The sequence below is a fragment of the Ranitomeya variabilis genome, chromosome 5 (genome assembly GCF_051348905.1).
Source record: "Ranitomeya variabilis isolate aRanVar5 chromosome 5, aRanVar5.hap1, whole genome shotgun sequence".
Classification (NCBI taxonomy): Eukaryota; Metazoa; Chordata; class Amphibia; order Anura; family Dendrobatidae; genus Ranitomeya; species Ranitomeya variabilis.
This window is the reverse complement of record NC_135236.1, coordinates 591,064,201-591,088,146: the sequence shown is the minus strand read 5'-3', so window position 1 is coordinate 591,088,146 and position 23,946 is coordinate 591,064,201. Positions and strand designations below refer to the sequence as shown.

Genomic DNA, 23,946 nt, shown 5'->3' with positions numbered 1-23,946 from the left:
TTCATACTCCTGTCTGCTCCTTCCCTGAATTTTTGTCAGTTTGACAAAAAATTTTGTCTACTGATTTTGCTACTGCACTACTCACTAACTTAAGTCAGCTGTTGCTCATGGAGCTCTTCCCATGATTATTCTACACATTCAACTATTTTTAGCCGGCTTAAAAATCATGATTCTTGGTAGCAAATTGCTCTCAGTAAACAGGATAACAGGATATGTGCTTGTGAGAACATGACATTCTACATGCACAGAACATATTAACAATCACTCTGTGCACAGAGAAATGTGGTCTTCCGGAGTGAATAGGCCATATAGGACACTGACTGACTTGCATATACAGTTATATGAAAAAGTTTGGGCACCCCTAGTAATCTTAAGCTTAATGTTTTTTAAAAATTGTTTATTTTGCAACAGCTATTTCAGTTTCATATATCTAATAACTCTTGGACACAGTAATGTTTCTGCCTTGAATGAGGTTTATTGTACTAACAGAAAATGTGCAATCTGCATTCAAACAAAATTTGACAGGTGCATAAGTATGGGCACCTTACCAGAAAACTGATATTAATATTTAATAGATCCTCCTTTTGAAAAAATAACAGCCTCTAGTCGCTTCCTGTAGCTTTTAATGAGTTCCTGGATCCTGGATGAAGGTATTTTTGACCATTCCTCTTTACAAAACAATTCCAGTTCAGTTACGTTTGATGGTCGCCGAGCATGGACAGCCCTCTTCAAATGATCCCACAGATGTTCAATGATATTCAGGTCTGGGGACTGGGATGGCCATTCCAGAACTGTGTAATTGTTCCTCTGCATGAATGCCTGAGTAGATTTGGAGCGGTGTTTTGGATCATTGTCTTGCTGAAAGATCCATCCCCTGCGTAACTTCAACTTTGTCACTGATTCATGAACATTATTGTCAAGAATCTGCTGATACTGAGAGGAATCCATGCGTCCCTCAACTTTAACAAGATTCCCGGTGCCGGCATTGGCCACACAGCCCCAAAGCATGATGGAACCTCCACCAAATTTTACTGTGGGTAGCAAGTGTTTTTCTTGGAATGCTGTGTTTTTTTGCCGCCATGCATAACGCCTTTTTGTATGACCAAACAACTCAATCTTGGTTTCATCAGTCCACAGGACCTTCTTCCAAAAAGAAACTGGCTTCTCCAAATGTGTTTTTGCATACCTCAGCCGACTCTGTTTGTGGCATGCTTGCAGAAACGGCTTCTTTCGCATCACTCTCCATACAGCTTCTCCTTGTGCAAAGTGCGTTGTATAGTTGACCGATGCACAGTGACACCAGCTGCAGCAAGTTAATGCTGCAGCTCTCTGGATGTGGTCTGAGGATTGTCCTTGACTGATCTCACTATTATTCTTCTCTGCCTTTCTGATGTTTTTCTTGGCCTGCCACTTCTGGCCTTAACAAGAACTGTACCTGTGTTCTTCCATTTCCTTACTATGTTCCTCACAGTGGAAATTGACAGGTTGAATCTCTGAGACAGCTTTTTGTGTCCTTCCCCTGAACAACTATGTTGAATAATCTTTGTTTTCAGATCATTTGACAGTTGTTTTGAGGAGCCCATGATGCCACTCTTCAGAGGAGATTCAAACAGGTGAACAACTTGCAAGTGGCCTCTTTAAGTAGCTTTTCTCATGATTGCATACACCTGGCTATGAAGTTCAAAGCTCAATGAGGTTACAAAACCAAAAAAAGTGCTTTAGTAAGTCAGTAAAAAGTAGGTAGGAGTATTTAAAACAAGAAAATTATAAGGGTCCCCATACTTATGCACCTGTCAAATTTTGTTTGAATGCAGATTGCACATTTTCTGTTAGTACAATAAACCTCATTTCAAGGCAGAAACATTACTGTCACCATATTAATACTGAGGACAGAGAAGACCCCTGATCCACATAGCACAGGATGGACCAGAACTGACAAGCTCCAGTGATCCCACAGCCCAAGCCTCCTATAGTAGCTAGGATTACAGGTATGCGCCACAGCACCCAGCTCCAGCACAGCACTGGAGCTTGTCAGTTCTGGTCCATCCTGTGCTATGTGGATCAGGGGTCTTCTCTGTCCTCAGTATTAATATGGTGACTCTGTGCCAGCTGCTGGGAGAAACATTACTGTGTCCAACAGTTATTAGATATATGAAACTGATATAGCTGTTTCAAAAAAACTGTTTTTATAAAACATTAAGCTTAAGATTAATAGGGGTGCCCAAACTTTTTCATATAACTGTAGCTGATCGGTGGTCATTTACATGTTATAACAATGCAGGGACGCTGCTGCTGAGATTACTAAAAACTGACTTAGTAGTGAAAGTACCCGAAGCCACCATCACTTGTCAGTCAATTGCTTAATTGGCCTGACGATTGGAGGCGGGGGAGTTGCGTTCCCTGACAAATTGGTGACACTGGTGAGTTCTGTGTGACCCCCTCTGGTGTCATCCTGGACAAATTGATGGTGGTTGTTGGATCGTGAGCCACCTAGTTGGCCTGTGACAAACTGGTCGCAAGTGGTGGGATCTCACAGAGCATTAGTGATTTTGAGTGAGCAATCATTCCTGCCACTAAAAACTTGCATGGTTCATGGTTGCATGATTTTTCAGAGTTTTGTGGTTTGGACTTGGTGTTTATACTTGGTACAATACTGTACCCTTAGCAATTACACCCATCTCCCTCTATTGTTTTCCTGTTCTATCTTTTATTTGGCTAGAGACTGCTAAGATGACAGATGTTTATAAAAAGCATGAGAAAGCTGTGCTGATTAGGGTTGAGCGACTTTTATTTTTATAGGATCGGGTCGGGTTTCACGAAACCCGACTTTCTCAAAAGTCGGGTCGAGTGAAATCGGCCGATCCTATAAAAAAGTCGGGGTCGGCCGAAACACGAAACCCAATGCAGTGCAATGGGATACTATGGTTCCCAGGGTCTGAAGGAGAGGAAACTCTCCTTCAGGCCCTGGGATCCATATTAATGTGTAAAATAAAGAATCAAAATAAAAAATATTGATATACTCACCCTCGGACGCGCCCTGGTACTAACCGGCAGGCTTCCTTCCTAAGAATGAGCGCGTGAATGACCTGCGGTGACGTCGCGGCTTGTGATTGGTCGCGAGCGGTCACATGGACAAGCCGCGACGTCATCTAAGGTCCTTCAAGCACTCATTCTTAGGAAGGAAGGCTGCCGGAAAGAAGCAGGGCGCGTCCGAGTGTGAGTATATACCTAATAGGAATATACTCACCCTCGGACGCGCCCTGCTTCTTTCCGGCAGCCTTCCTTCCTAAGAATGAGCGCGTGAAGGACCTTAGATGACGTCGCGGCTTGTCCATGTGACCGCTCGCGACCAATCACAAGCCGCGACGTCACCGCAGGTCATTCACGCGCTCATTCTTAGGAAGGAAGCCTGCCGGTTAGTACCAGGGCGCGTCCGAGGGTGAGTATATCAATATTTTTTATTTTGATTCTTTATTTTACACTTAAATATGGATTCCGATACCGATTCCCGATATCGCAAACATATCGGAACTCGGTATCGGAATTCCGATACCAGATTCAGAAGATCGCCGACCTCATGACCGACCACACACAGGGGCCAAAAGTCGGCGACTTCTGAAAATGGCCGACCCGTTTCGCTCAACCCTAGTGCTGATCCATTAATCTGTGAAAAGAGAATTAGGCACCAGTTGCTGAAAATAAGCAGTGCTCACTGGTTGACACTTCAATATTATTATTATTATTTATTGTTATAGCGCCATTTATTCCATGGCGCTTTACATGTGAGGAGGGGTATACATAATAAAAACAAGTACAATAATCTTAAACAATACAAGTCATAACTGGTACAGGAGGAGTGAGGACCCTGCACGTGAAGGCTCACAATCTACAAGGGATGGGTGAGAATAAAGTAGGTGAGGATAGAGCTGGTCATGCAGCGGTTTGGTCGATTGGTGGTTACTGCAGGTTGTTGGCTTGTCGGAAGAGGTGGGTCTTCAGGTTCTTTTTGAAGATTTCGATGGTAGGCGAGAGTCTGATGTCTTGTGGTAGAGGGTTCCAGAGTAGGGGTGATACACGAGAGAAATCTTGTATACGATTGTGGGAAGAGGAGATAAGAGTGGAGTAGAGAAGGAGATCTTGTGAGGATCAGAGGTTGCGTGTAGGTAAGTACCGGGAGACAAGGTCACAGATGTATGGAGGAGCCAGGTTATGGATGGCTTTGTACGTCACGGTTAGGGTTTTGTACTGGAGTCTCTGGGCAATGGGGAGCCAGTGAAGGGATTGACAGAGGGGAGAGGCTGGGGAATAGCGGGGGAACAGGTGGATTAGTCGGGCAGCAGAGTTTAGAATAGATTGGAGGGGTGCGAGAGTGTTAGAGGGGAGGCCACAGAGCAGGAGGTTGCAATAGTCAAGGCGAGAGATGATGAGGGCATGGACTAGGGTTTTTGCAGATTCTTGGTTGAGGAATGAACGGATACGTGAAATATTTTTCAGTTGAAGTCGTCAGGAAGTGGAAAGTGCTTGGATATGTGATTTGAAGGAGAGATCAGCGTCAAGGATTACCCCGAGGCAGCGAGCTTATGGGACTGGGGAGAGTGGGCAGCCATTTACTGTAATGGTTAGGTTCGTTGGGGGGGCCGCGTGAGATGGGGGAAAGATAATGAATTCTGTTTTGTCCATGTTAAGTTTCAGAAATCTAGCGGAGAAGAAGGATGAAATAGTGGACAGACATTGAGGGATTCTGGTTAGTAGGGAGGTGATATCTGGTCCAGAGATGTAGATCTGTGTGTCATCAGCATAGAGGTGATGCTGAAAGCCATGATATTCTATGAGCTGTCCCAGGCCAAAGGTGTAAGTGGAGAAGAGCAGGGGCCCAAGGACTGAACCTTGTGGGACCCCGACAGATAGGGGGCGAGGTGAGGAGGTGGTGTGTGAGTGGGAGATGCTGAATGTCCGGTCTGTTAGGTATGATGAGATCCAGGATAGGGCCAAGTCTGTGATGCCAAGGGATGAGAGGGTCTGTAATAATAGGGAATGGTCCACTGTGTCAAAGGCAACCGACAGGTCGTGGAGGAGGAGGACAGAGTAGTGTCGCTTGCTCTTGGCGGTTAAGAGGTCATTGGTGACCTTAGTTAGGGCAGTTTCAGTGGAATGGTGTGACCGGAAGCCAGATTGTAAGTGGTCAAAGAGGGAGCAAGAAGAGAGATGGGAGGACAGTTCAAGGTAAACGTGTTGTTCCAGTAGTTTGGAGGCATAGGGGAGAAGTGATATAGGGCGATAGCTAGATACAGAGGATGGGTCAAGAGAGGGCTTTTTGAGGATAGGTGTGATGAAGGCATGTTTAAAGCTTGAGAGGAAAACACCAGTTGTCAGTGATAGGTTGAAGAGATGGGTTAGGGTTGGGATGAAGACTGTGGTGAGGTTTGGGATGAGGTGGGATGGGAGCGGGTCAAGCGCACAGGTGGTGAGATGCGATCTTGAGAGTAGAGTGGAGAGTTGATCTTCTGTAATGGTGGAGAAGTTGGTTTTGGAGGTGGAGGGCTGGGAAGTCGGGAGGAAGGGCTCTGGGGGTTGTTGATCAAAACTGTCTCTGATGCAATATGATTCAATATGCCTCCTTAGGATCTCTGTGGGGTGGTGCATTCACATAGATAACATCAACGTAAAATATAAGAAATGGAAAGAATTGGTGCATTCACCCAGATCCTTCTTGATGTGCAATTTTATTCAATGGTAAAACATGTCATCAAACTATATTACAGTGCAGAGTGCAGGTGAAAGGAAAGCTATGCTGTAGCTCCCCTGCTACCTGCACTCCGCAACTTAATATGGTAAGAGGTCATGCTTTACCATGGAATAACACTGCAAATCGAGTAGGATCTGGGTGAGTGCTCCAATTCTTTCAATTTCTTATGATTTACCTTGGTCCATTTATCCATTTGTGTGAGAAGCGAAGTCTCAATGGGTCAGACAAGACCAAAGAGATGTTGCTCTGTGCCTTGGCGGAGGATAATGCCCAGCAGGAACACGATGTTGTCACAAGAGCCCACGACCAGTGGAGCATCAGGATACCCAGTTGAGGATCTGGTTCCAGAACCATCTGACTCAGGAGGGGCAATCAGCAACCATAGCTCCCAGAGTGGAATGTACTCTTGCTTGCCACTCATTCTGCAGAAATTGGGAGGATGTAACCCTAAATTGCAGATGCAGCTTGTGCTACAAGAATGCAACAGAGTGTGAGTGTGCAACAGCAACAGGCTGAGAGAACTGAGCATCAAGCTGATTGAGGGCAACAGCTGGCATTAATCTGACTCCAGAAGGTGCATTCTAACCCACTGAACAGTGAGTCCATTAATATTAAAACCTTTTAAGCCCTTTCTTGAGCATTTTCCTGTCATGGACAAGGGTGAAGCAAATCTCTTGAGGTGTTCTTATCTCTACCTCAAAATTACCATAATGTTCTCAAGGGAATCAAACAGGCCTTGATAAGGAAATATGACGTGATTCCTAAATAGAGATGAGCAAACTTTTTTAGAAAACATTTGCCAATCTCACATTCAGCACTAACGTAGCACATTCAGATTCATGTTCGGTTTCATCAGCATTTTTACTCAAAGTTAGCAAAAGTCGGTCACAGTTCGATAAAGCATTGCGTTTCCACTAATGCTTTTGTTATTACTTTGACTAGGATAGTGGTGCTGTTTGATGAGTGGGGGGGATTGGGTGACGTGTTTGAGGGGAGAGGTGTCAAGAGGTTAGAGGAGTGCTTTGCTCTTCTTTTTTTTTTCTTTCCCCTTTAACTTTACGTGTGTTGATTCCAGCAGCCAATCGGGGTGCAGAAACCATCCACAGCATCGTGACACAAGGTCTTCTGTTCTTGACTGCCGAAATCACATGTCCCTGGGCATATAAAAAGCGGACATCTTGTTTTGTTGGCACCATTTTCTCAGTGTCACAGTGCAGAGAAGTTGCTCCTGATAGTGCTGCAAGTGAACTTGTCAGTTAGCTAGATAGAATCCTGTCCTGTTTGATATTGATCTTCCAGCATCAAACTAGATTGCCACATAATTTTTGTACAGTCTCCGGAGTCCCCATTTGCTACACCAAATCGATTGTGCTAAAACTGTTTTTCAGTGACAAATCAGAAGGCCAGATTTCCACTTAAAAATTTAGTCCTAATATTAGGGTGCAGTCTTGAGGCCCAATTCGCTAATCCAAATTGTTTGTGATAAAACTGTGGAATGCCTGGTTTCCCCCTGCGTCAAAACTTTCCAAAGGCCCAACTGACTGTGGGGAGCAACAGATGGGCATTTCAGCAGAGCTGATCACACATTCTATTCCATGGGCATCAGAGGTCTGCTCCAAAGATTCATAGAATCCAGAGGCAAAAAGCATCTGCACGGATGCCCCAAATTTTTTCATGGTTGGATCCAGGGCCAGACGAAGTAGGGTCCAAGCAGAATCCAGACCCTCATCACCAGATTTTACAAACCCAGGGTGGAAGTGATCCTGATGAGACTCAGATACCAGAGGCGCATGTGGACTGTACTGTTGTGTCAGGGCAGGAAAAGGAGGAGGGCGAATCTCGGGGTGAGGACTGTGGAAACACAGAGGATGATGATGATCAGGTTGTAGATCCCACTTTGTGTGAACCCAGAGGTATGCAGCTGAGTAGTCAGCAGAGGAGGAAGATTAGGAGGTTATGTTGTGGCTTCCCATACAAACTTAAATAGATGCAACCAGGGCAAGAACTGCATCCTCAGACCCAAATCTGGCTGTGGCCAGCACCTGTTGCTAGTGTGCAGTTTGAAGGGTCAGTAAGGGTTGCCTAGCTTTGGCCTTCTTTGAGACTGCAAAGGATGAACCAACACATGTTTTCTGTCAGATTTGCAAAAAAAAACTTAGTAAAGGAAAAAATTGCAATAATTTGACAACTACATGCATGAACTGCCACATGTGCGATCAACATGCATTAGTGTGATAATCTCACTGCGTTAAAATGCGGACTAGCGAGCCTCTCCAACCACCGGCCATCCCATCACCATGCCAAGTCTTCTCACACAGGTCTCTGGCCACAGAAATTCTACTTAGTTACTCCCTACATTAGAGGTGAGTGAGAACCTGTCAGCTGCTATGGAAGCGGACATGGCTGCTGTGTTTGTGTCACCTAACACATCGTTCTCCGTACTTCACCCTCTCAGCACAGCAGCCAGCCCTTGGTCACGCAGTTGTGGTCACATAGTAGAATTTTTCCTCCTACATAAAGCAAAGCTGAGAGCTTGGACTTCATCATCTCCAATCTGTTGGCCACGGAAATGCTACCTTTCTGACTGTTGAATACAAACTGTTTCAGAAACTTGATGGCCATCGCAGTTCCCCAGTACCAGCTGCCCAGTGACCATTACTTCTCTAAGAAAATTGTGCTCACGCTATACCAGCAGATAACACCACCTGAATAAAATCTATGTCTGCATCAAGTAGTCTCTCCTCCTTTTCCTTCACCTTAACATCACACACAGTACAATCCTCAGAGGTGGATCCCTGAATACCCTTGTTTCCCCTAATGTCACAACTCTCCAACCACATGACTGACTGTGGGGAACCATAGATGGGCGAGGCTGCAGAGCTGTTCACATATTCTATTCCTTGGGCATCAGAAGTCTGCTCCAAAGATTCACAGAATCAAGAAGAGGAAAGTATCTGCTTCGATGCCAAATTTTTTTTTGTTAAATCAAGGGCTGGACAAAGTAGGGTCTGAGAAGATTCCAGACCCTCGTCACCACACGTTAACCACCAGCGGTGGAGGTGATCCTGATAAGACTTAGATACCTGCGAATAACGCAAACTGTATTGCGCTGTCAGGGCAGAAGGAGGGAGACTCTCAGGGCGAGGAGTTGGAGATCAGAGGATGCCGATGAGGTTGTAGATACCACTTTATGTGATCAATGAGGCACGCAGTTAAGTACCTCAGCACAGTAGGTTGACGAGGAGGATAAAGAGGAAGATAAGCTGTGGCTTTTCTCACAGACATGGAATGTTGGAACCACGACAAGTGCTGCATCCTCAGCCAAAACTCTGGCTGTGGCCAGCAGGAGTCACGGGTCTTCAGGTCGCAGGGGAGGCAAGGGTTGCCTAGCCTGGGTCTTTTTTGAGACCAGAAAGGATGACTCCACTCACGTTATCTGCCAATTTTGCAGAAAATAACTCAGTAGAAGCAAAAATTGCTAAAAGTTTGACAACTACATGCATGAACCACCACAACATAACATGCTTTAGTTTGGGAATCTCACTGTGCTAGAGTGCAGATAGGACTGCTGATGTTTGGCGAGACCCGCTCATCAACTGCATCTTCTTCTTCCTCCTCCATCACCGTGGCAAGCGTTTTCACACAGGTCTTCGGCCACAGAACCTCCACTTTTTACCCCTACAGTCTTGGTGAGTACAAACCTGTCAGCTGTTATGGAAGTGGAGATGCCTGATGTTTTTATTTTACCGAGCACATCACATCTTTCCCAATCCACCCTAATGTCTACCTGCACCCAGGGCCGGCTCCAGGTTTTTGAGGGCCCCGGGCGAGTCTCAGTGGGCCCCTTCCCCCTTTAACACATACCACGATTCATGATGCACAGATACAGCAGAGAAATATAGGTATAGTACAATGCCAAATTTCACTTCTTACATGAGTGATAGCTATTGTAAATTCTACAATACCATACAGCAGAGGGGCTTTATATCATATGTATGTATATATATATATATATATATATATATATATATATATATATATATATATACATATATATATATGTATTATAAGTCAACCCCTTATATGCCAATTATATGAGAGTGATGCACGAGCCTTGCATTGCATTACCCAATACATCCGTATTTCTATGCAGCTGCACACTTCTGTCCAAAGAACGGGCGGCTATGCAGGGTGAAGTGATGCGAGGCTCTTGCAAGTGGAACTCCGAGTCCGACCTAATATATTGTAATGATTGGTCACTTAGTCACTTACTAGTCCACATGTGTGTTGTGGAACATAAGTCCCGATAGTGCCGTTTCTGCACTGTCAATCTTGGAGTAGGTGACATGTAGATCCTGTGCTTTAGCAAACGGCTAACTCTGGTGATCTAAGGTCCACAGGTCTCAGGGTATCAGTACCTGTAATATTAGAGGCAAATCATCATTAAAACATACTTTTGGGTTTTCTTTGGCTTGAAGCCATAATCTTCTACATTAACCGAAATAAACACTTGAAATAGATCACTATGTTTATAATGACTATATAATATGGTTTAATTTTTTGTATTGAGGAACTGAAATAAATTAACTTTGATATTCTAATTTTGAGAGCAGCACCTGTACGCATACAACTTGATGAATAGGCAGCATTTTGTTTAGTATAATACACCCCATAGTCCTCCATATATTATAATGTTCACCACAATCCTCCATATAGTGTAATACACTCGTCGGTCCTCCATATAGTATAATACAATCCTCAGTCCTCCATGTAGTATAATACACTCCTCAGTCCTCCATATAGTATAATACTCCTCAGTCCTCTATATAGTATAATACACTTCTCATAGTGCTCCATATAGTATAATGCACCACCATAGTCATCCATGTAGTACAATTCACTTCCCATAGTATAATGCACCCCATAGTTCTAAATATAGTATAATGTATTCCCCATAGTCCTCGATACAGGATAACGCAGCCCACATATAGTATAATGCTGCCACCTCAGAGTATAATGCAGCCACCCCACAGAATAAATTGTAGCCCCCTGAGTATAATGTAACCCCCTAGAGAATATAATGCAGCCCCCCATAGAATATAATGTAGCCCACTCATAGAGTATGATGCAATCACCCCTCATAGAACATAATACATTTAATACATAGAATATAATACAGCCTACCTCCCCATAGAATATAATGTAGCTCCATAAGAGTATGATGCAATCCTCCCTTATAGAAAGTAATACAGCCCCCATAGAATGTAATACAGCCCCGTATAATGTAATTTAACACAGCCCTCCATAAAATGTAATTTAACACAGCCCCCCATAGAATGTAATACAGCCCCCCCATAGAATGTAATTCAGCCCCCATAGAATGTAATGTAGCCCCCCGATAATAGCCCCCCAGTCCAGTTATCACTCAGTGTTAGATTTAAAAAAAAAACACACATACAATCCTCACCTATCCTCGTGCCCCGCACTGCTAACGGTGCTCCAGGCTCTGCTCCGGTCTCAGTGGCTGCAGTCTGCCCAGAACACAGCAAGTACACAATGATATGATGCCATCGTGCACCCACAGTGTCAGAGGGGAATGATGGGTGCATTTCACCACTACCAACTGGGAGAGAAAACATGGGCAGTGTTGTGGGCAGTGACAGATGATCAGGGACAAATTACGGGCCTTACGTAGTTCAGAAAGTATTCCTCAAAGTAAAAGCAGGAAGTATAATTCACCAAAATCAGACTGTTCTACTGATAATGAAGATACGGATATTTCCCAGGAATATATTTCCTCGGAAGGTGAACAAGATACGTGCTTTCCAACAGAGAGCATTGATAATCTTGTTAAATTTGTATGTGACACCATGGGTATTAAGGACACCAAAGACCCCAAAACACCACAGGATATAATGTTCGCAGGATTGTCAGAAAGGAAAAGACTTACCTTTCCAGTAATAACAGCAATCAAAAATGTAGTTAAAAAAGAATGGGAGAGCCAAGGGCAAAAAGTGTTGCCTTCATCATCAAAGAGGCGTTATCCCTTTAAGGACAAGGACATGTCTCCTTCGGCAAAAGCCCCGGCAGTAGCTTCCACGTCCAGAAAATCCTTACTTCCAGTAGTGGATTCTGGTTCCTTATAGGACCCACTGGATCGCAAAGCCGACTCTGTTAAAACGGGCATGGGAATCATGTACATGGGCATTTAAACTTGCTATATCAGCTACATGTACGGCAAGGTCCATGTTAGTCTGGCTTAATGACCTAGAGGAAGGTCTAAAAGGTGGCCTCTCCAGAGATAATTTGATCTCTTCTTTACCCCTAATCAGAGGCGCTACGCATTTTTGGCGGACTCATCTGCTGACTCTATCCGGTTAGCAGCCAAATCAGCAGGCCTAACCAATGCGGCACGTCAGACCCTTTGGCTAAAGGGTTGGAAAGGAGACGCCCAAACAAAATCAAAACTATGTGGCCTTCCATGCCAGGGTGAGTGCCTGTTTGGTACAAAAGTAGGTGAAATCCTAACCAAAGCGGGTGAAAGGAAAAAGGAGATCCCTAATAACTATTTTCCATCTTATAGGAGAGCATTCCGAAAGCCCGTTTTTAATAAGAGAAAGGATTTTTGAAACCAGGACCCCTCGGCCAATAAAGATACCAAACTGAAAGGTTCTTTTTTCGGAAAACGCCCATTTAAAATGGAAGACAAACCACGGTAGGACAGATCTACCAGTGGGTGGTAGATTGTCTTTTTTCTCCACACAATGGCGTGTAGTAACCTCCAACTCTTGGGCAAGTAGCCTCATAACTTCAGGCCTCCGGACTCATTCCTGTTGACTTCTTTAAAGTCTCAATCTCAACAACAATTTTTGGAGCAGGAAATAATAAATCTCCTAGCCAAAAAGGTATAAGTGGAAGTTCCGCTTCATCAGAGGGAAAGGGTTTTTACTCCCCTTTATTTTTGGTTCCAATACAAGATGGATCATATAGAACTATAATAAATCTTAAAAAATTGAATATCTTTTTAGAGAACCAAACTTCAAGATGGAGTCGATCAGATCCACTGTAGAACTTCTGTTCCCTGGGTGCTTCATGGCAGTCCTTGACTTAAAAGATGCGTATTACCATCTACCAATTTATATCGAACATCAGCAGTATCTGCGTGTGGCAATCATGATGAAGGGGCAAATATGTCATTTTCAATATACAGCAATGCCCTTTGGACTGTCAATAGCTCCCAGAGTCTTTACCAAATTAATGTCAGAAGTGATGTCATACTTAAGATTTAAAGATACCCTCATAGTTCCATACTTAGATGACCTTCTAGTGGTGGGAAACTCCCGTTCACAGTGTGAACAGAGCCTATCTAATACGATCTCATCCCTACAGGAAATGGGATGGTTGATTAACTGGAAAAAATCCAGATTGTCTCCAACAACCCGTCAAACATTCTTGGGTCTTATCTTAGACTCTGAATGTCAGAGGTGTTTCCTTCCAGAATCCAAACAGTTAACAATAAAAAGTACAATCAGTAATTAATAACCCTGTAATCTCCCTCAGAGAAGCTATGTCCCTTCTAGGTTCCTTTACATTACATCATGCATTCCGGCGGTCCCATGGGCTCAATTCCATACTAGACGGTTGCAGTATACAATATTACAGGAAGAAGGGAAATTACAAGGCCATTTAGGTAGCCGTCTATACCTTCCATTAAATGTAATCGAGTCCCTGTCCTGGTGGTTAGAGCTGAATCACCTTGTAGGTGGGGTCCCCTGGGTAATTAAACCTTCAAAAACAATTTTTACCGACGCCAGTCCTACTGGTTGGGGGGCACATCTAGAAGACCAGATAATTCAAGGGCAATGGTCTATTAGTGAGTCAAACGAAAGGGAACTAAAAGCAGTCTATCATGCAATATGTAAATTCCTTCTGCAGTTACACGGGACTCACACTAGAACACTATCAGACAACATGACATCTGTCGCATACATAGATCGTCAAGGAGGAACGAGATCAGGAGCTCTCCTGTCTATAACAGATGACATCCTATCTATAGCCGAGATGCATCTTCTATCTTTGTCAGCACTGCATGTCAGAGGACTGCACAATTCAAAGGCAAATTTCCTCAGCCGTCACACTCTCCATCAAGGAGAGTGGGTACTCTGTCATCGTATCTTCACAATGATAACCAAGAAATGGGGTACTCCCGAGCGACTTTTTTGCAACAAGAAACAGACAAGTCAAAAAGTTTGCTTCATTATTCCTGTCCGACAACCCCAATATCCTCGATGCTTTCCAAGTTCCGTGGACATTCCAGCAAGCATATGCATTCCCTCCATTAATACTCCTTCCGACTGTAATCAGGAAGATAAGGGAGGACAAAGCGAACAAAATCCTTGTAGCACCTTTTCGGCCCAAGAGACCATGGTTTTCCTGCCTCAGAGCCATGTCAATCTTGGATCCATGGCTCCTTCCAGAGACTCAGGACCTTCTCTCCAAGGGTCCCTTCAACCACCCTCATGTGAAGGGCCTACGGTTGACAGCCTGGAATTTGAGAATAAGAGGCTTTTCAGAAAAGTCGATTGATACCCTTCGACAATGTAGAAAGAGATCTACAACAACTATATATGTAAGAGTATGGAAAATAATTCTTACTTTCTACCCAGCAGGTCTGTCAAAAGAAATTCCCATTTCCGCTATTTTAGAATTTCTCCAGAGAGGGCGTGATTTAGGCTTATCAGTCAGTACGTTGAAAGTACAGGTTTCTGCTCTAGGAGCCCTATATAGTCACAATATTGCCGGAGACAGGTGGGTAGCACAATTTATTTCAGCATGCCAAAGGGTAGAACCAATCCATATCCCCCATATACCACCATGGGATCTTTAATCTAGTTTTAGAGGCCCTAACAGGGGACCCATTTGAGCCACTACACTCAGCCCAACATAAAATACGTCTCTCTTAAGACAGCTCTTCTTGTTGCTTTATAATCAGCCAGAAGAGTAGGTGACATTCAGGCATTATCGGTAGACCCACCCTTTCTGTCAATATTTCAGGATAGAATTGTCTTAAAAACAGACCCTTATTACTTACCTAAAGTACGGACCAAATTCCACAGATCCCAAGAAATCTTCCTTCCTTCTATAGTAACCCTGCAAATCAGGAAGAGGAAAGATACCATACACTAGATGTAAGAAGGGCTATAATAGCTTACCTAGACAGAACTAGCCCCTGGAGGAAGAGCAGCGCTCTTTGTTTCCTTCCAGGGCCATAAGAAAGGTTAAAAACTAACCTAAACCAAAACAAGAATTCCTAAAATTTAACCTTTATTATGGCAATTAAAAGTTGACTTTATTATTACATAATTATAAAAGATTGGAGGTATAAAGTGTACCTAAGCCACCCTATATAGTGGGCTAGTAGGTCCTGCCTGACTGTGGAGGTAGGCACCCTACTTTACCGCGGTTGGCGCCCCCACTCGTCGGAGGCTGGCCCTATTAAATCCCTAGGGTTCCCTAGTATGTAGAAGCCCTAATGCACTCTAGCTGATACCTAGAGCTTGCCTTACCTAACAGTGGAGGTAGGCACCCTAGATTACTGCGGTAGGCGCCCCCACTCAGCGGTGGCTGACCCTAAGGTCCCTTACTGACCCTCTAATAAGGACAGATAAAAGATTTATGTCCCCATACACCACTAGAACCCGTGAAGAAAAAAGAAACAAAAGATAATAAATAATAAATAATAAATAATAAATTAGCAAAAATAAACCAAAGAGTACATTTCAGGCTTATATAAGCCAGAAAGATCATCTTTTTAAGATACTAATTAGATAGATAATTACTTTCAATGGGAAATCTTGGGTGGCCCAAGTATAACAATGTGCCTTTGTTTGGATAGCTATATATCCCACAATCCAATGAAGAGAGAAAAAAAAAAAAAACTGGTCTTATCAAATATGCCCAATTTATTAAAAGGGGTGAGAGTTCTGGATCAATTGAGACTTTGATATTCTGCCTATTAGATGGCCCAATGGCTGGGGTCCACTCTATCTGTGCTCCTTTGAAATACACATATATCAAATGCAGAGGGGCGATTTAATAGACAATAAGGACAAAGCAATATCCACTCCCTTATACTTTCAGGGGAGTTGTACTAAGTTATCTTCCAGATATGCAAAACACTTAGTCACCCTGCTGATATATGCACATAGTTGTCATTTATACTTATCAGCATTTGGATGTTCCCATTTTGTCCACTCGACTCCCTCAGGTTGTCCCCATATAGTGCTTGTATGCAGATTATCTCAATAGTCCACTCTCACATAGTCCCCATATTTAATGTCCGACGCGTTTCCCCCCCTCTCTTTCTTCTGGGGTATTGCGGGGGTTCATCAGGGAAAGCACAGCCACAAGTGTCCGTAGAGAGATAGAGGAGCTGTGGAAAATAGGGTACCGTTCACTAAGTGTCCCTTATATAAATACAATATGTTAGTATCCCCAGCATTCTTACCACATGGCGTGGCGTCCACAATGTGCAGTCCGATTATCGCTCCATGCTGTGACAAGACCGGAACTAGTGAACCGGAAGTGGGAGGTAAATTCCCCGCACTATGTCATCGGCTCTAGAGGTTGTATGTCTGTACTCGACTGCATACCTCTTATGCCGCCCGGAGCGCACATCATAGGTCCCCGCCGTAGTCAGCCCGCCCACTGGCGTATGATAATGACTGGCGGTATATGATTGTCCACAGTAAGATGGCCGATAGCGCTGAAACTGCGCTTGCGCATCATGGTTTTGGGGAACTCACACAGTTTTTCTCCGATCTATCCTGAGAGTTATATTTACCGTAGATCTGAGTCCTTTTGCAGGTAATATATGCTAAAAAGGAATTTCTATAAGGGAACAAATGTCAGGTGTGTGGTGAACGTCCCAGATATTCAGAAGAAAGGACAAAATAATAAATAAATAAAATCAAGTAAATAGTGAATTCTGGGTCACATTGGATAACCCTAAATAAATAAAGAATCAATATATATATGGCTTGTACAGGCCTACGAGATTGAGGCTAGATGAAGCTACCAAAGGTCAGCTGTTCATTTAGGCCCATTGGGCTCATGGATTTCATGGGCTCATGTACAGGCCTACGAGATTGAGGCTAGATGAAGCTACCAAAGGTCAGCTGTTCATTTAGGCCCATTGGGCTCATGGATTTCAATAGGTAGATCCACCTACATTCACGTTGTAGGATCCTTTTGTCCCAATCTCCCAGTCTAATTGATGGTGTAATCACTTCAATGACCTTGAATGAAAATGAGCTTAGGTCTCCCCCATGAACAGTGTTAATATGACGTGCCACTGGGGTGTCTCTACCATGTCTGATATCTCCCAGATGTTCGCTAATGCGAACTCTGAGCTCCCGTTTGGTTTTCCCTATGTAGTCCTTATTGCAGGAACATGTACATATGTATACCAGACCAGTTGTTCTGCAGTTAGCAAACTGCCTCATAGAGAAAGTCCTACCAGTAGCAGAACTTTTGAAGAATTTAGACACTTCAATAAATTTACAGAAAGAGCAGTGTCCACATCTGTAAGTCCCTGTGGATCTGTTCGTCAGCCAGGTGTTCTGCTGTTTTGGGGGGGGTGAAGTGACTATGGACTATGTTGTCCTTAATAGATCTCCCCCTACGATAGGTAATAGATGGATGTGGGGACACATAGCTGCCTATCTCAGGGTCAGATCTTAAAATTTGCCAGTGTCGTTTGCAAATGTCATGTATCCTCCTGGACTGGTCATCAAACGTTCCAATGAGCCTTATTATCCTTGGGCCCTCCATGCAGGGTTTCGGTGCTAATAGCGCTGTTCTGCTTGCACCTAGGGCAGTAGTGTACGCAGAGTCTACTACATCATTAGGGTATCCCCTATCACAAAACCGATGTTTGAGTTCTTGTGATTTGACTTTAAAGTCATTCAGGGAGGAACAGTTCCTACGAAGTCGCAGGAACTGTCCTTTTGGAATCCCCCTCTTGAGTGGAAAGGGGTGATGGCTCTCCCATCTAAGAAGACTATTGGTGGCTGTTGGTTTGCGAAAAATGCTGGTGCCCAGAGAGCCATCCTGTTGTCTGGAGATAGTGACATCCAGAAAATTTATGCTCTGCCCTCCAATTTCATAGGTGAAAAATAGACTTTCCAGAGTAGTGTTAAGATATTGTAGGAAGTCTGTAAAGGATTCTGCATCACCCTTCCATAGTACCAGGATGTCGTCAATGAATCTGCCCCAGAAAACAATCCTGGGGCTCCAGACGTCATCCTCATCCTTAAAGACAAAGATGTCTTCCCACCAGCCCAGGAGCAAGTTGGCATATGTGGGGGCACATGGGCTCCCCATTGCTGTGCCCCTGAGCTGGTGGTAGTACTTTCCATTAAACAAGAAGTAGTTCCGCTGCAACACAAAGTTGAGAAGTTGGAGTATAAAGGTATTATGTGCTGTATATTGCACGCCTCTACTGCTCAAAAAATTAATTTAATAAATTGGGCATATTTGATAAGACCAGACCATATCTCTCTAAGATAATAGAGGAAGTCTGATAATATCTTTCAAGTACCATGGAAGGTATGCAGATGTTTTAATTAATCATGGAAGGTATTCAGATGCCTTAAATACATATAATCATCTGCTTAAACTAAGGCATATTATTACACCCTGGTCACCCGTGATTTTCCATGGGACATATTAGTCAAACAGTCTATTATACCAGTATTTTATGTAAATCATCAGTCTGGTTGATAGAAGTCTGAAATGGACTTACATCTTTTGGTTTATTTTTGCTGATTTTTTCTGACTATATAATTTGTGTGTTCTGTTTAGTTTTTTTTTGTTGTTGTTTTTTTTCTCTCTTCATTGGATTGTGGGATATATAGCTATCCAAACAAAGGCACATTGTTATACTTGGGCCACCCAAGATTTCCCATTGGAAGTAATTATCTATCTAATTAGTATCTTAAAAAGATGATCTTTCTGGCTTATATAAGCCTGAAATGTACTCTTTGGTTTATTTTTGCTAATTTATTATTTATTATTTATTATCTTTTGTTTCTTTTTTCTTCACGGGTTCTAGTGGTGTATGGGGACATAAATCTTTTATCTGTCCTTATTAGAGGGTCAGTAAGGGACCTTAGGGTCAGCCACCGCTGAGTGGGGGCGCCTACCGCAGTAATCTAGGGTGCCTACCTCCACTGTTAGGTAAGGCAAGCTCTAGGTATCAGCTAGAGTGCATTAGGGCTTCTACATACTAGGGAACCCTAGGGATTTAATAGGGCCAGCCTCCGACGAGTGGGGGCGCCAACCGCGGTAAAGTAGGGTGCCTACCTCCACAGTCAGGCAGGACCTACTAGCCCACTATATAGGGTGGCTTAGGTACACTTTATACCTCCAATCTTTTATAATTATGTAATAATAAAGTCAACTTTTAATTGCCATAATAAAGGTTAAATTTTAGGAATTCTTGTTTTGGTTTAGGTTAGTTTTTGTTCTAGGATTCCGCCATATCATAATTTGGTTTAAACCATAAGAAAGGTTCTAGTGTAACGAAGAACACGTTATCCCGGTGGATTCGGGATGCAATTTGCCTGGCCTATTCATTAAAAGGGGAGAACCCGCCTGAGACTGTAAAAGCACACTCTACCCGGGCGATGGCTTCATCCTGGGCTGAGAGAGCGGAGGTTCCAATAGAACTGATATGTAAGGCTTGGGCTTCTCCTACTACCTTTTATACTCACTATAGATTGGACTTCTCTTCTTCATCTGACTTATCTTTTGGTGGATAAGTTCTTAACACGGTGATCCCTCCCAAATGACTATCTCTGTAAGTCTCTCAAGTGGGTGCTGTCGTGGCGAAGAGATAACACAGGATTACTTACCGGTAATACTCTTTTATAGAGCCACGACAGCACCCCTTCACTTCCCTCCCTAATAGTTATTTTTTCATAAGAGCACTGATAAGGGTGGAGGGTTCTTGCAGTTGGCCATACCTAAGTTAACTAAAGATAAATAATGATATTGGATTGCCTACTAATGCTGGTGGGCGGTTCATCTCATTCTCTCTAACCCAACTGTGGGAGCGAGGGGGACCGCCCTTTTTATTCTCTCCATAGGGTTTCCTGTTCTTAGGGGTGGATCCCCTCTCTCAAGTGGGTGCGGTCGTGGCTCTATAAAAGAGTATTACCGGTAAGTAATCCAGTGTTTTGCCATCTGAGTGTGGCTGGAAAAAAAAAAATTGGGATGTTGCATGAGGTTTCAGGGCCCCTAGCTAGGAAGGATTACACCACTGCCTTAACCACCAGGTCCTCATTGAAACTTTAATTCCAAGCTCTAAATGCTTGGAAAAAAAACAGTAATTTTATCAAAACTACACTATACGTCCATTTTTGTGTATCAGTGCTATCTGTGACTTCACAGATAACACTCGTACCTATAATAGTGAAAGGGTCCGATCACATATCCGTAATTTTTCATGTACGAAGCAAAATGAATGTCCTAAAAATGAATGCTGTAAATACAAAACCCCAAAAGTAAATTGGTTAGCCGCATAATTTCCTCATCCATAAGACTTTTTTTAATTTTTTAAATTTCTGAACCAATGTGCCTGTCAATTCTCACAGCTTTTTTAATTATCAAATTCTTTCCTTGATGAAGACTGTCTATAACATTGTCTTTTTAGATTTACTAGATACTAGATATAAAAATAGAATACTATTAAAATTTTACATCACTGCTATAAAATGTATTTATAAAACCGTGATTTTAAAAAAAAGATTTTTTTTTTTTGTGACAGTGAGAATTATTTGATCAGATGGGGAAGTAAAGGTTTCCCTAAAGAAATAGACATGCTGAACAATCTAAAGGTCGTTTTTACTGTAAGTACAGTAACTCCTATTTCTCTTAAAATGACAAAATGTCTCTTACAGTTAATTTGGTTGTTGTGGCTAGTTGGGCATTTATAAGTTATTTAGTTTTTATAGATAGCTGAACATTTAAAATGTCTGTTTGCTACATGTAGTTTACCAGTTATAGTTTTTTATTCCACTTTTCTTCGATTGCTTATGTAAAATTATCGTGTATGCCTAAAATGTAAATTTATCAAATATTTATGTTTTACGTGGGGAGCAAGGAAGATGAAGAGAAACCTTAGATTGCATCTGGAGTGACTGCAGACTTGTACCCCAAGGCTGGACATCCCCTTTAAGTGCTAATACTAATGTTGTGTTTTACATGGATGTGTTTATGCCAATTTTTGCCTTTTTCATCTAATGCATTAAAGCCACTTTATTTACTATGCACTTTTGGTATGAGGCTATCAGGACTCCTGCTGTGAATCCTTTGCATCTCTCTGTATTTGTATCACTGTCTATTAGTGAGACTTGGGCTTAGCCTGTTTTTCCATACTTTGGTACAATATAATTATACCTAAACAATGGGCTTGAGTGCCACTACTGCACATTAATGTATACTCGTTGGGCGAAATGTATTGAGGCATTTTGAACAACAATAATAGGTGTTCCACATAACACATAATAGTGGCATAAACTAATACATTATAGTTGATTTTCTTGAAATAATTACACAATAGGTGCATATAATACACTAGTGGCACTAATTAATAGTTAGAAGTATCTAATTATACACACTTAGATTGATTTTCTAGTACAAACTATTTCATTAGTACAGATTAACATATTGACTTATCATGCTATATACTAGCAGCAGTGTGGTTAATACTGCTTGAGGGAGTGTTTCAGTTTCTTTGTAGGTCCCGCCATAATACATAGGGATATATTAGAATATAGAGTGCAAAACTTTCTACTTCAGTGGATTATAGTTTTGATTATTTTATTTGGACTAATTATATATATTTTTTTAATATTGTTTGCATTTTTATTAATGATTGGGTATGGTAATCGGAAGCCTAACAATGGCCTCCTTGTTTAGGCAGTGCACAAAGTTTACTAGTCGCTGATTGAAGAAAGATTTAATAGACCTATGTTTTCTTTTCTCTTGTATTAAATTTTCTCTTCAAGGATTTCTAAGGTATTGTATTTTTCACACATAGACATTTTGTATTTTAATTTAATATATTTGTATTATTTTGTTTAGGATCTTGGAACTAAAGATCTTAACAGAGACAGAATTTATTTAGTGTGCCAAATTGTCAGAATTGGAAGAATGGACCTTAAAGAAACAAACATAAAAAAGTGCACTTTAGGATTAAGGCGACCCTTTGGAGTTGCAGGTATCAAAAATTATTTACAAGTTGACATGGTAAAAAAAGATAACTTTTCATTATCTTTCTAATTATTATTTGCACAAAAGACTAAAAAAATGCATAGGTCCCTCAATCCCCCAAAACAGAAAATTTTATTTACTGTCTATTTCTAAAGCATTTTACTAATATTATTGTTAGTGGATTTCCAACTACAGAGAAGCGAATCTTTTGAAATCTTATTTAAACAACTTTGCAGATTATAGCCAGGATATTCGATATGCAGTGAATCAATTCACCACTTATTTAATTTACTCCATAGCTTCCAACTGAACATAGCCAACATAGCTGGCCCTGAAAAAAATGAGCATGACACTCTGAAGTCTTGCAGCACTATGTTCAACCCCATTCAAGCTTTCTAACCCATAGACAGCCTCAATAATGTTACAGTGACCTCATCAATAGGGAATAGATGGGAAAACAGTTGCAACTAACAGCCTGTTTATTACCAAGCTACTATTTATACATTTTATGCTTTGACCCACCAGTAAAATTTGTTTGGAAACATTTTTACATTTCTTGGGGGGGAAAGGCGGGCCACAAAGAAGCAATAGCTTATCTTGCCTCATCAGTTTATAATAATACTTTTATTGGTTTATTTTGTAGGAATAGGGATTATCAAAATTAGTTAAATAAAACTTGTTTCCATTTTGGTGGGTACGAGTTAAAAGAGAATGAATAATCCATGGTCAACTTCAACTGTGAATCCAAACTTATTTTTATTAACAGTAATGACATTTTTGCTGTAAAAATTGTACTGCCCGAAAACAGTATGACTCATGAAAAAGCAATGGCTTTTACCAATTTATTAAAAATGTTCCTTTTTGTGATAACAGGTTTGTTTGTAAAGTGATGAAGTAAGGACATTTTCAACTAGCCATAAATAAATTATCTTTTTTTTGGGATAGGCAAAATGTTTAGATTTTTGAAAGTGAAAAAAGCAATGGGTTTTTGCAGGTTTAAAATTTTTCACTAGCAATACAGTATAGATAGACTATAAAGAGCAGACAAAAGATGTGAGGCCATCAATTGGCAGTGGCAGCAAGAGCACATTATAGAACATCATGGATAGGCAGGAGATGTGCGGATATGTAGGGCCAGCACAGTTAGCCTCCACAACCACAGATTAGTACAGATAAAACATTAAAAACATGACAGAAAAAAAGTATAGAGCAAAATGGAAAGTCAGGCTGATGCTGTGGCAGATCTAATCATTGGGATCTAATGTAAATTATTAAAAACTTACAATGATCTGTGCTGCATTCATTTTGACTAATATAAGATTTTTCACAAAAATAGGACAACCTGTGACACTGATTGCTTTCTCTGAATGTACATTGATGATTGGACAAGACTGTAGATCCAATGGCAAACCAGGTTACTTCTTGCCATTAGTGCAATATGCTTTCCCAATATTTCATGGGCTCAGTGATCAAAGTACATAAGTACATAGAAAAAAGTCATATTGCACGACTCGTTAAAGGGTTGATTGTGACTTGTAGGATCACTACTTCCAACAGGTGGCGCTATAGAGTTAAGTCCTCTTTTTCTCAGAAGAGGCAATTTGCATATTTAACTTCCCAGAGGAGCATTGCATGGCGAATAAGCCTCCTTACCTTGACAAGCCAGCTGGTATGTCACTCTCCACAAGGAGAAACGTTACCCCATAGACCCCAGTCCAGAGCCTCTCACCTAGCCAAATCAGTTCTCATGCTTCGCACTGACGAGGGCCAACAGCCCGAAACACCGTGTCTGCGAATTGATACTGATTTGGCTTTTATCCTAAGTCATGTTGCACGACTCGTTAAAGGGTTGATTGTGACTTGTAGGATCGCTACTTCCAACAGGTGGCGCTATAGAGTTAAGTCCTCTTTTTCTCAGAAGA

The 23,946-nt window shown here is 42.0% G+C and overlaps 1 protein-coding gene across 1 annotated transcript in view; it reads left to right on the top strand.

The window, feature by feature from the left end:
- DOCK2 (dedicator of cytokinesis 2) overlaps nt 1–23,946 on the top strand; it is a 1,347,187-nt gene that overhangs the window by 240,280 nt on the left and 1,082,961 nt on the right. Inside the window, exons 9-10 of the mRNA XM_077266018.1 lie at nt 20,577–20,658; nt 21,896–22,031. Of these exons, the coding sequence (XP_077122133.1) occupies nt 20,577–20,658; nt 21,896–22,031 (218 nt within the window). The remainder of the gene's footprint in view (nt 1–20,576; nt 20,659–21,895; nt 22,032–23,946) is intronic.